The 14,568-nt window shown below is 33.7% G+C and overlaps 1 protein-coding gene across 1 annotated transcript; it reads left to right on the top strand.

Moving 5' to 3' along the window:
* The first annotated feature begins 1,072 nt into the window (after positions 1 to 1,072).
* LOC131063063 (replication protein A 70 kDa DNA-binding subunit A-like) lies at positions 1,073 to 5,914 on the top strand. Its single transcript, XM_059220624.1, has 2 exons — positions 1,073 to 1,894; positions 5,789 to 5,914. Exons 1-2 carry the CDS (start codon positions 1,073 to 1,075, stop codon positions 5,912 to 5,914), a joined length of 948 nt encoding a protein of 315 aa, XP_059076607.1.
* Positions 5,915 to 14,568: the final 8,654 nt, after the last annotated feature.

Genomic DNA, 14,568 nt, shown 5'->3' with positions numbered 1-14,568 from the left:
TGGCCAAACGAAGCACCTCCAAAATGAGGAGATTGAATAGGTTGAGGGTGCTATACAAACGGTCAAAACAACATACGACGTACTTCAGACATTCTATGAATCAATTCGAGAAATGCGATACAGAGAGTTTCATGGAATAAATGATTTAACAACACCAAATAATAACTTCCATGAATTTGTTAGGCATGTATGCCCCCCTGAATAGTATGGAAATTGAAAAATAGAAGTTTTTGGTTGTCTTTATTGGTTTTGAATACATGTAATATATATAACATTTGAGAAAAATTATAAGCGACTACATGTACAATCCAAAATCCCTTTGTAATAAGATAACCACAATTTTAGTTTTCTTCCTTCCATAAATAAAGGTAAGGCATTTAGAATAGTAAGGATAAACTTCAAGATTTACAATTCAACTAACTCTTATGGAATAATTGATTTAACAACAGCAAAGCATAACTCCAATGAATTTATTCAACATTTGCATGCATTTATTAGTCATGTATAGCCCCCTGAATAGTACAGTAATTAAAAAATGGAAGTTTTTTGTTGTACCTATTGATTTTGAATATGTAACATATTTAAATCTTATGCTATATGCTATTTAATTACACAAATAAATACTTTACAGGAACAACCAAACAATGACCACATTAACTATAAATGCAATCAAACTTATAGTGGAAGGAGCTATAGACTTGTCCCCATACATCCAAATATTCTTTATATCAACATTTGGGAGCAACCCTGAACAAACTATGTGATTCTGATTAGATATTTCTGATGGTACACACAAGCACAAAGCAACGTTGCCCAAGAAGTATAATGATTACATAATCTCTGAAGAAATTAAGATTAGATCCATAATAAAGTTATCAAAGTACAATTATCCCAAATTGAGTAAAACACGGTAAGGAGCTAATTATTAGAGTGTTTTTTAGATTTAAAAATAATTAAAATTAAAAAAATTGCTTATAGAACTAAAAAAATGTAATGTTGATTGTTTGTTTCATTAAACATGTGTAGGTGGATTACAATTATACGTCTAGAGATCATATCTAGGATACATGAAATGATTGGGGAACTAGTCTCCCTTGATGTAGACCAGTACTACCAGATGGATCAAGCAGCACAACTCACCCCTACTTCGAATATTGGAGTAGAAAACCTCCAAAATTCAAGGACACTCTCTCAGACAAAAGTACTATTTGGAGTAAAGCGGCCCCAAAGTTCAAGTGGTGTATTGAGCATAATTACACCTATAAAGAACTTGAATCCATTCCAAACAAGGTGGACTATCAAAGTTCGTGTGACTATAAAGAAAGAAATCCATCAATACAATAAGAAAACAGGAAATGGGCGAGTGTTTAGCTTCGACATCATAGACAGTGAAGGGACAGAGACACGTGTATTAGGTTTTAACAATATGGTAGATGCACATTATGGTAATATAGACATTGGAGCTACGTATAATATTTCAGATGGGGTTGTGAAATCTGCTAATAAAATTTATAACAAGCTTAATAGTGGAATAGAAATAACTCTTGTGCCTGAATCAATAGTAACCCCCTATGAAGATGACCCTTCCATTCCAAAAAACCATTTCTCATTCATGCCTATTAATGAAATACTTGAGCAAAGAAATAATTCAGTCATCGATTTTATTGGTGTTGTTATCTATGTAGAACCAAGCTCAACAATCAGAAGAAGAGATGGAACAGAGGTCATAAGGCATACCATAAAGCTATGGGATGTGTCTCGAACTACAATAGAAGCTATGATATGGGGAGCACCATCTGATAAAGAAGGTGTCCAACTGCAACAAAAATACTACCTTCAAGAGACAACAATCCTAGTAATCAAGAGTAGATGTGTTTGTGAATATAATGGAAAGGTATTGAGTACATCAAGCAATACACACCTAATTCTAAACCCAATGATATTAGAAGTTGATAAATTGAGAACCTGGTTTGACCAAAATGTAAGTGACACACATGAACCTTCAGTCAAGTATTCTAGCTTACCCCCGCCAATTACATAAATGACAATCTGTGACAACCGATGACAAGCAGAGTACATGGGACAACCTCATCATTGCATACTAAAGGCAACAATGGTACGCATTAAAACAGAATCATTCTGCTATCTAGCATGCTCCAATTAGATAAATGGAAATGAGTGCAAGAAACGATTAATTCAAAATGAAGAGTTAAATTGATATTGTTCTAAATGTGAGACGACACTCACAGAATGTGCTTATAGATATATAGTTCAAATACAATTAGAAGACCATACAGATACATTATGGGCTATAGCATTTGATGAAGGAGCAACACAACTACTGAGTATGCCTGTTGAAATGTTGTATAAGCTACAGTTCGACTCGGATGCAAAAAATGATACTGAGGAAGTAATAAAGTTTGTACTGAACAAATAATACATCTTCAAATTGACGTACAAGAAGGAAAAATATAATGAAGAGGAACAGTTGAAAGTAACAATTACTAGGGTAGAACAAGTAGATTTTGTTGCAAAAAGTAATATCTTACTTGAACAGATCAAAGAAATGCATGATGAAATGGGAGCGAAGGAATAGATTGTAAAATTATAAAAAACAAGCCTATACAATGATTGTAAATTTCTCATAGAACACAAAACAAGATATAACCTTTGTGGCCCACTTTGTAAAAAAATAAGTTGTATATGAATGTAAATATATATTTGTTAAAATTTTTAAGTGTTACTCAAATCCATGGCTCATTCCAAAATATTCAAATTTTTTTCTTGATCATTTGACTTGTATAAATAGATATATGATACAATGAGCATTGTCAATGTACAGACGAATGCAGCTATATCTTTGTTAAAGTTGTATGTATTATTTAGAACACACCTTCTTCCAAATATCTGATTCTATGTTTTTGTCATTAAACTTGTATAAAAATATATATGTTACACTTGATGCTTTCTATTATTTTACTTGACTTGTATTGTATTAGTACCATTGTTTTCCATTCATGATTTTCAATTGCCTGGTTATAAACTATCTAACCCCAAAATGTGTATATCAATAACAAACATTAAATTTGTTTACAAATGGCCGATTGTAATAGTTGAAAGAGGCAACTTAGCCCGAGGCAAATAGAAATAAGAAGAGAGAATTGTCAGAAGAGAAGCCAAGATTATTATGCACAACACAAAGAACAAATTGTGACATGTAGACGACTGAGAAGAGAAGAGAAAACTACCCAACACCAACAACAAATGCTACATGTGCCTACGTCCAAAGATAATCCAATGTTTATAGTGGCATTGTAGAGATTCCGTCAGAGAATATACACACTAGCTAACCTAAGTACATGTCATGTGTGTAAGGAGTCCTACCCAGGCATGCTCCTTTGTTCGTCAAACCTTGATAGCACTTGTAGAAGGTGCTTTAATGAGAAAGGCCTACACTGCTTCTTTGTAAGCAATAACATGGATCCTAGTGAGCAGCCAACACTCCTAAAAAGGCTAACTTAGATAGAAGAAATGCTTATTGCTAGAGTAAACCCTGTCTTGCAAGTGAATCATACAAATGGAGGTCAATACAAGTACAGTGGACATACAGTTAGTTTCCCACAAGACATAAAAATATAGCAAAGGAGCTTCCACAAAGAGTTTCAGACTTAGATGTGCTTACAATACGTCGATTAAATACTCAAGGTAATTATTATGAATGCTATGTGAGTAGGTCACATGTTAGAGATGCATTGGAATACAAAGTAAAAAATGATCCATATTATAAAGATGTTATAATCAATGATGATCACTTGTCAGAACTCCCTAAAAAAAGGACAAACATTTTTGAAAAATTACATACCATTAAAACTAATGATGAATTTATAAACCTACATACTAGTGATCAAACTAATGAAGAAGAATCCAAAAATGAAATACCAAACACGTCATCTTTTGTGGTTAAGTTGCCAAATAGACACCATGAACTTGAAATCATAAAGCAGGCATTAGAGCTTGAAAACACTATAAGTGAAACTATTACTTGGCCTACAATGTATACATCTCCAGTTAATGAATATAATACTGAGAGCTTACTTGGCATAGCATTCCTTAAACTTTTTCCAAATGGAATTGGTCTACAATCCCAACCATGATTAAAGGAGGTAAAAATGCATGAGTATGTGTTACACCTAATACGGTTTTATGACCAAAGGTTTTGAAGGCATCCAAGGTTTCGATATTTTATATTCAATCTTATGATGCGCCATTGCAGCCAGGGACTTGCGATGATATTCATTAAGAAAAATGTAGAAGAGAACATACCAACAACTATTGAAAACCTTCATGCACACCTCAAAACTCTTGCAGACACACAATTAACTGAAGAGCTTATGCGTTTTGGGTCATCAATGAGAGGGACAAGGCCATATTGGAACAAGTGTCACTCCGAGTTATCCAACATGATTAACCAAATAGGATCACCCACATTATTCTTCACATTGAGTGCGGTTGACACAAAATGGCTAGTTTTATAGTAGCTACTAATAGATGATATGGCTCTAGCAATGCAATCAAACAAGCACTGCCTACAAAATGTGATTAATAACCCACATACTACATCTCTATACTTGCATCAATGATTTAATATCTTTTGTGAAGAAGTCATCGAGAAAATATTGAATACAAAAGATTACTGGTACAAGTATGAATGGCAACATCGAGGAATGGCCCATATACATGGATTCCTTTGGCTCCAAGATGCACCAGACATGGACAATCTTGATTGGGAAAATAATGACGAGGTTAGAAAGGTAAGAATGTTCTTTGATCAGCATGTAGAACATGCGAGAAGTATCAATGAGAAATAATACCATACATCGCTCTACCCGTGATGATCCATGCCTCCTAACTACTCTTGAAATATTAGCCACAAGCATGTCAGAAGACTATGACAATATAATTAATTAAGTCCAATGACACACAAAGTGCAAAGAGGGTACATGTTTACGTAAAAAAGGAAAAAAAATAGTGTCGATACAAAGCACCATGGAAAGAGCAAGAAACCTCTACATTATCATGTGATACAAATGGCATAAAAGAGTATAAACTAGCAAGAAATGATGACCGATTAAATATACACAGTCCAGAAATGATCTCGATCTAGAGAACCAATATAGATTGCCAGCCTGTTATGTCACAACAACTCATCTTAAAATACATTGCCAAATATGCATCAAAAGAAGAAAGGGCTTCAGAGAGTTGCAAAGATATGCTAACAAGAATATCCATGAGCCAACGGACAGGAGATGTTGCAGTAATTGCATATAGAAAATTCCTTTCAGAACTTCTGGTTGAATGTGATATTGGTGCACAAGAAACATGCCACATGCTATAGAAATTGCCCCTTGTTGTGTGCTACAGATCTTTCACAACCTTGAATGTTGGTCAAAAAGTGCTATGCAGAATAAGAACAAAAGGGAATGAAAAAAGATTGGAGCTTACTTGTCTGGATTCTTATATAGAATGCCCAATAGAAATAGAAAGTACATCACTATTAGAATCTGCAAGATCTTACTCCTATGCAGCAACTCGTAAAGGTTCCAAATGGAAACAAAGAACAATAAAAGCAATTGTGAATGTTTTCCCGAAATTCTATAGCATTCCACAACAAGATTTAGAAATCTTTGAAATGTTTTGCTGGAGTGAGTTACTTATATATAAGCACTTTCGAAACATAAAACAAGTGATAGGCCTTGACTGTGAGACAATAATTGCAAATTGGAATCAGATGAATGAAAATAGCTATAGTGTATGGCATGTCAATCGTACCACCGAACAGGAACTGAATACTGAAGAAGAAGAAGACATCGAGAATAATATAGACATAGGAAGTGTAATGGAAATGCAAGAATGAGAATTACTCTCACGAATGGGAATAACAGGTCATATGGACATAGATGAAAATGAAATGCTCGGAAGGCATGAGTTTGATCGTAATTACAAATGGGATGAAATAATAGTGCCGAATGATCTACATGATATGGCATTACAATTCATAGCCATGGCAAAAAATCATTGCCCAAATGAACCTATACCATTTGTTGACAAAATACCAGAAAAGACCTTATCAGCAGAACAAAAGCAAGCATTGGCAATAATCATGAATCATAGTGACAACGTTATGAATGCAGCATTATATATGATTATACAGGAAACAACAGGCATAGGGAAGTATTATCTGATCAGTTGTATAAGGAATGCACTTCAAGGAAACACTCCTTATAGGCATCAAATCCCTACACTGGCTCCAATAGGAATAGCTACATTTAACATAAATGCAACAACAATACACTCAGCACTGAAAATCCCTATTAAAGATAAGCACCCATTGCAAGGCCAAGCATTGACCGTGCTCCAAGAAGACATGAAATATGTACGATACATTCTCATTGATGAGATGAGCTTCATAGGACCAAAACTACTTCTACGAATAGACACGAGACTACGTGAAGCTTTCCCAAATAGACAACATTTACCATTTGGAGGGAGCTCCATAATTTTGATTGGTGACCTTGCACAATTACCACCTATAATGGACAAGCCTATCTATGCTTCATGCTCAGTGCCATAGCACTATGGAACCTATTTACGACAACAGTAACCTTACAAATAGTGTTCCGCGAATAGGGTATAGAACCAGCGCAAGCAAGATTCAGAAAAATCCTTACCAACATACGAAATGCACAACCAGAACAAGACGATTGGTAATTTTTGATGACACACACAGGCAAGGAGCTTAATCCCATTAAAAATGAATAATTTAACAAATCAACACACCTATTTGCTACAAACGACATGGTAAAGAGCCATAACAAAAAAATGTTACGAAAATTAAATCATCCAGTTGCAACTAGCGAAGCTGCAAATGTTTGAAGTCGGCCAAATGGTGAATTTGAGGATGAACAACTTGAAAAGAAAATTCTATTATGTAAAGGCCAACAAATAATTCTAACAACCAATATATGGACCAAAGCAGGCCTCATAAATGGGGCTCTAAGCGAAGTAGTCAACATTGTGTATGCATATGGCTCCAAGCCACCAGATATTCCAGCATATGTAATAACAAGAATTAATAGCTATACAGGGCCATCATGGAATCCAGCATATCCAAAACTTGTACCAATAACTCCAATATCACTGGGAAACAAAAGACAAATCCCGCTTAAGATGGAATGGGCCATAACAGTCCACAAATCCCAAGGCTTAACACTCTAGAAGGCAACAATTGATATAGGAGCTACTGAAGGCAAGGCTTGACATTTACAGCCATATCCAGAGTTAAAACATTAGACAGTCTTCATATAGAACCTGGATTCTCCTTTGAAAGATATTGTAAAATGCAGAACAACCCATATACAATCATTAGGAAGCAAGAAGAAATAAGACTACAACAATGATTGCTATAAAATAAAATAAAAGTTATATGTTAGAATAATAGAATATTGAATGAATGATTACATATCCCTATAATTATATTTGTTCACAATTTTAAACTTCTAAATCTTTACAAGTTTATTTAATTCCAGAAAAGGTTGTTTAAAAACTGATAGATTACTTCATGTCAATTGGATATTATATTTTACAATCGACTAATCATTGCACCTTTGTTTTGGTGCAAGCACTAGTTATAATTCTTTAGAAACGTTCAAGATGATGCAATGCATCTAACCTTACACGTACATTTATGGAAGTTTGCTCGATAAATGAACATACTGGTCATCCGTCAGCTGTCAAATTTTTATTGAATATACTGTGTCTAACAAGATTTATTCATTGGCTTTCAAAATCTCTCCTCATTTGATGCACTCTTGTAAAAAAAAACATATATCTATAACTTTGCTTCATTTTGACAGGCATGGTTATGTTAAATTCTCAAAAAAAATTGCCTAGCAGTCCACCTTTGCGCATCGGGTATCCAGCAAGACAATTCCTTATGCTTGAAACTTCACAACCAAATTTTAACCCCACCTCAAAATATTCCATTGTTGTGCCAATGTTAGTTCAACTCCATAATTTTACACTCCAATTATATTTTGAATCTTGTTTTGAAGCAATTGTCAATATGTTGGGAAATTTTTTAGTGGTATAAAAAGCTTCTAATTTACTTCACATGGATTTTGCTAACATTTGGGTTGATCTAGACATCTCTAAAACCTTTCCAATAGACATCAGTTAAAAATACTCAACCGGATTTGGATCCAAGTTTTGGATATTTGAATAACCATCTTTGTATTACTGTAGGTGTTTTAAAACTAGCCACATTATTGTTGATTACTTCAATTGCAAATGACTTATCAAGAAACAATCTACCACTACTCTATGAAATTAGGGGAATCTAAGCTCACATACACACAAAAGTATTCTATGAGAGATATCCCAAAAGGATCCCTCTTGAAAGAATATAACATTTGGAATTGGTAGTCTTAAAGCTTCAACATATGGATCTTGATATCTAAATGTACCTATTAATGTGTCCCCTTCTCTTAAGGTGGGGAATTTTAGTGCTTTAAACACATAGCATCATATGTCTCATATAGGTTTAAATCACATATAAAGATCTCATAGCTAACATATGATAGTTCACTATTCATGAGGATAGGCTTATTAATGTCCAAACTTCTAAAAATGTGTGCTTAGATGATGATGTTGCCAAAAAAATTTGGATGCTTGTTGAAAAGGAAAAGAAAAATGACTTAGTCACCTACAACATGCATTCACTCACACTCCATAAGTAACACTGTAGCTTTAATTTTTTCTAGATAGATCTAAAGTGATATTTTTGCTTCCTTAGGTCTTTTTTGTTTTTTTTTCACACCCTTGTTTATGGATCTTAGCCCTTGAATTTGATTCCTTAAGGATGAGGAAATGGACATGTGTCCAAAAGGTTAGAAGGCTGGGCCAAGTAGAGGGTAGGATGTTATGAGGGAGGACATGTGACATGTAAGGTATAGATATGTGGAAAGGGGAGATATAACAACTCAAGGTGCCACTTAGCATGTTTGGGAGAGTTATAATATTTTATTTAGAATTAAAATGAATATCCAAAACTAGATAATTGGGGACACTTATTTAATTTAGGTGGGAAGGATATGAAACATTAGATACTGAGATTTAATTATATATAGAGGAGGGAACATTTATTAAATAATGAGAAATTATTAAATTAAATGTTGGATGAAGGGATATTAATTAAATAGAGAAATATTATTTAATGAATGAAAAACTAAAAAAATAAAGGATTAGTGAGAGATTAGAGAAAGAGGGGAAATTGAATTTTATTATATCAAAATATTAAAACAATGATGATTCCTCTCATTAGACTATAACTATACTTGTACCTCTTAAATAAATAATGAATATCAATGGAATATTATATTATTAGGTGACTACTAAAAATTATCTTATACAATTTGGAATGCTTCTATGCTACCAAACATATATTAAATTTATTATATAAAAACTTGGAAATCTTAAAAAGTGGGATTTGTTCATCATATTACAATTATGAATGATTTTAGGGATTTGTTCATCAGATTACAACTATGAATTATTATACACTATACAAGTAAAATCATATACAATGCAATGTAATGCTCTAGGTAGCTAAATATGTTCCATTAATGTGATCAATAGATATTCTCACAAGGTAAATATATCATAATTTTATTGAGTTGGTGGAGATTATAGCTATTAGGATTGACCTTGGCTACAAATTAGATTATTACTAGGCACAACTCTTACTAGAATAGTCAAAGTTGAGTTTTTTCCTTAGAATAAATATTTATTAAATATTGATGAGAAAATAATTTATTTGTAAATAATCTTCATAAAATTGTTAGTTGATTTTAATTTTGATAGTTAAATCCCTAGGAGTTGAATTTGATTTTTCTCCTTACATTAAATATTTGTTAAATATTATCGATCAAGTGATTTTAAATTATATTTGAAAATAAAATCATGAATTCTTATAAATGCTCAATTATGAAATAGGTTGAGAACAAAAATTTGCAACAAAAGAAAACTTTGGTCAAAGATTAATTTATTTTGATTTCAAAGAGTTATTTTTTTAAATAATTATGTTAATCTTAGCTTTGATGAAATTGTCTTATATTATAATTTATTTATACTAATTCCTATTATATATTTTCTAATGTAATGCTTTTTCAATATTTTTTCAATATAAATATAAATTTATAGCTGATAGAATTAACATTTAAAAAATAAACTTATATATAAAAAATAACATGTAATTTTTTAAGTAATAATTAATAATTTTTTTTATGTTTAAATTTTTAATATTAATATATGTCAAAACAATTATAATAATTACATTAAAAGGTTCTATTTTAAAACAATAATATGTCATATTATAACTATATAAAAATAAAAATACATAATAAATATTTTTAAAAATGAAATTAATTAAAACTTATATATATATCTGTGTCTGTGTGTGTGTGTGTGCCCCATTAGCATGCATATAACGAAGCAACCAGCCCCCTTCAACATCTCTCATGATATGTTCTACGCTGTTGAAAGCTAGATCCACATGTGGTGTGTAATGCATAGCTGGAAAAACACCTCGGGCATGGCGGTGCGACCCTGTCCAACAGTCTTGATTAAGCACGCCAGAAGCGGTTTTTATTGAGGAGTCATTAGCAGCGAGGACTATTTTGATTTCGGGAAATGAGAAACCAGAGAAGAAAGAAACAGAAAATTGATGGGAAGAGGAAGTGTGTGTGTATATATATATGTATGTATGTATGTATGTACATACATACATACATACATACATACATACATACATATCTATGTATGTATGTATGTATGTACATACATACATACATACATACATACATACATACATACATACATACATATATATATATATATATATACATGTTATCGCAAAAATTTTATACAAAATAGTAATATTATATTGTTATTAATTTTAATTGAAGTGTTGTCTGCCTAGGTAACAAAAAAAAACCTTCATAATTATTGTTTCAAGCCTTCACTTTGTTAGTTTAAAATGAGCAGAGAAAACACATAATATGAACAGAAAATAGGAGAAAGCAGATTAAGGCAAACACAAATAACCAAAACAATATTTATGTGGTTCACCATAAAAATGGCTACATCCACTTGCAAGCAGGGAATAACATCTATTAACCAATATCTAGTACATGGCTATACACATCTATTTATACATTAAGTCAGGCATGAAACGAAGAGTCTAGGGAAGGAAAACAGTGATGTGACCCCTAGGCTTCATATACCCAACAATCTCCCCCATGAAGTCCAACCGGCACAGCCATGCACATCAACATCCCTGCTCTTCATTTCGATCCTTACAGAACCAGGCCCATTGAATATTTGAGCTTCACCAAAATCTGTTCGCGAAAACTTGGAATGAATCTTCTCCATGTCAAATTAGAGTTAAAAATATCTTCTGCTATTTTACCAATTAATCCATAATTAAACACACCACACCCAACAGGGGCAAATTACACTCTTCCGTCACACGGTCCTGCTCTTGTGCTACATCTCAACAGAAAAATGGAAGACATGTCATCTTACTCGAACACCATGAGCAATGAGGGGCTCAATAACACCAACAAAAAGTTTTGGAACAATCATCATATTCATGCCAAAATCGATTATATCTTTGCCAGCCGTTAGGTGTGCTAGGGCCCAGAAGTACGATTCGCTGTCAGATTTCCCATGCCTACCATAGGAATTATTACAAGCATACGGTAACGGATTCAATTGCTTCATCCACGTCACCAACGACTCTGGAAGAACACCTAGCCAGAATATTTCGCAACTGTCAGCAGCATCGATACATGCTGATTCATCTACTCAGTCCAGCTCATCATCCATGGAAGGTGCAACGACAGACGAGCATTCACCATCCACTCCCTGACGAAACGAGCAGAGAAACGCTTTGGTCAAATCTCTAACTTCCATCAAGGACAGTGTGCGTTCATCCAAATTATTCGTTACGGTATTTGTTTTGTACTGCAAACCATTAAGGATTACACCACCTTGGGGTTTGGTTGACTCATGAGTGCTCTTCAACCACTGGGACACATTCACAGGTGCAGACTGGTGATTCATGTGTGCAGAGGTTGAATACTCCTTATTCAAGCCGCGACTTCTCACACCATATGCAAACACTGTGCCTTTTACAGCAACACCATTGTTTGCTTCGATATACATACCTACCATATTGAAGCTTTTCACCATCTTGTTTATAAAATTATGCACCAATTCATTATGGCCATTGGGGTTTTCTGAGAAGTGTATGATTCCCCAACTGTTAATGCTTTTCCCCTGAAAAACATCGTTCCCACTAGTCATGTTTCATTGCCTCTTATCGCCGCTAGATGTCATCGACTTGTGGTTACCCAACACTAGCATAGGTGCATCCAGTATGCATGCTATCACTTTGGTCATTTCTTGGCTCACAATCTCGCTCTCATCGATGAAATCCACGTCTACAGCCTCAAGGATTTGTGGCTCAATGAAATGCCCAATTCTCGCTCGTGATATGACGAGAATATTAACAAATTTCTCAATCCCGCGGACCACACCTAGGTCAGTCAGTCTGTTAACAACAATGGCGGCTGCCTTAGACCCTGGTCGCATGGGGGTTTCCTCGATCGTGACCACCGCTATAGATCCTATTGCTTCTGCAATTTGGGCATGTTCGGCATCAGAAAGGAAGACCTCTATTGCTTGTCCTAAATTTTTAAAATTTCCTGTAGACTTTGACATCTTTTCAGAGATAAGATGCCAATTACACCTAAACAAATGTGGCCATTTCTCCTCTGGCAATACTGTTGTATGGTTATAAATGCAAAAGGTGAGACGGTTTTGAATCAAATCCTTGTCAGAAACTCGTAAATCAAAGAGGTACTAGCACTCAAACTCTATCTCGGTGCGCTTTAGAAAGTCAGAAGGAATATCTGAGTGTGGAAAAGTACCACTACAAATTATATTTGCCTCCTAATGCATAAAAAGGGGAATGCCCATGGAGTCTACCACCACCATACCTCCCAAATGCATATCACTAGCCGTGCCTTGTCCTTTCTATCTGTTGTGATTCTGCCGCAAGTATGCCTCTGCTCTCATAAGAGTGGTTGGCCCTTTCTGCACTTCCTTTACAATGTCACTATGCTTTGCAGAGGCTTCCACGAGAACGTCAAGAAGTTGGTCCTTGGTGAAGCCCGCCAGCATTTTTCGTGTGGTCTCTATCTCTCTCTCTTCTGCTTCTTCTCCTAGACCATTCTCACCCTCCAAGGGCTCCATCACCACCATGTCGCGGTCACCATTTTTGTCACAACTCTCCTTTATCACTTTTTGATTTGATACAATTCTATTATATTTTTGGTTGGGCTATTGAAAATGATTGAATAAATATTATAAAAGAATAAAAATGGACACACACACACTTGGAGAATATAATTCAAAAGGCATTATTTTTATTTTTTATTTTCCACTCCCAATTATGGCACATGTTGTAGGAGGAATTAGAAGCTTCTAGAGGAATCTTCAATGCCTTGCATGTAACTCCCCCACTAGGTTTTTATTCAATTTGCATGAGTCCAATATTGGAAAAGAATCTCACTCTTAATTAATTTCTCTAGATAGTGGAATTAAGGGATTTTTCTTATATATTGTATGCAAGTTTTCATAAGGGAGTGTTGATTATGTGTTGAAGAAAATTTTCCAAGTTTCCTTGTTGTTAGTAGGATCTTCTTTGGTAGTCTCATTTTCGTTGTAGGATTGCTAAGTTGTTCTTGAAGATTTCTCTCAAGTTGCAAGGAAGGATAAAAAAGGATAGCTAGAGGATTCAACATCAAACTTCAATAAGCCAAGTTCTCTTCTTTGTCATCTCTCATTTACATATGAGAAATTTATATTATCAAAGAAAAAAATAGCTTCTAGATCTTCTTTTATAAAAAAAATAAAAAATTCTTGTTAGATTGTAAATATTTTCTTCTTATTTAGGGATAAATATTGATTAAAGTATTTTCATATATTGCATGCAAAATATAGCTTTATTATTTGTTTAATCTCTTTAGAAAAATATCAGATCTTGCTGCATGTGAAAGATAGCTTTATTATTTGTTTAATCTTCTTTAGAAAAATATCAGATTTTGCTTTTGCTACCAAAAGGAAAGAAAATCCTTTCTTTCTTTTATCTGTGCAAGAAAAATCATATTCTCCTTATTTAAATTTCTTTTTTTTTCTTAGATTAAAAATCTTCTCTGTGTGATTAAATGATAACCATTTGTGTATGAATCCTATCCTTGTTTTTTTCTTCTCTTAAATTCATTTCTGGATTGAGAATTTAAATGTAAATCTTTCTTACATTAAAATCTTACTTCCCTATGAACAGAAAATGCCTGTTAATAAAATATAAACCTCATATAAATCTCTCTATGAAAGAGAAAAAAAAGAGGTATAAATCTCTCTGTGAATAGTTCTCTGTGTTATTCA

Source organism: Cryptomeria japonica, chromosome 5, assembly GCF_030272615.1.
Source record: "Cryptomeria japonica chromosome 5, Sugi_1.0, whole genome shotgun sequence".
NCBI lineage: Eukaryota > Viridiplantae > Streptophyta > Pinopsida > Cupressales > Cupressaceae > Cryptomeria > Cryptomeria japonica.
Note: the sequence above shows the minus strand (reverse complement) of the source record. Positions and strands in the feature narration are given on the sequence as shown.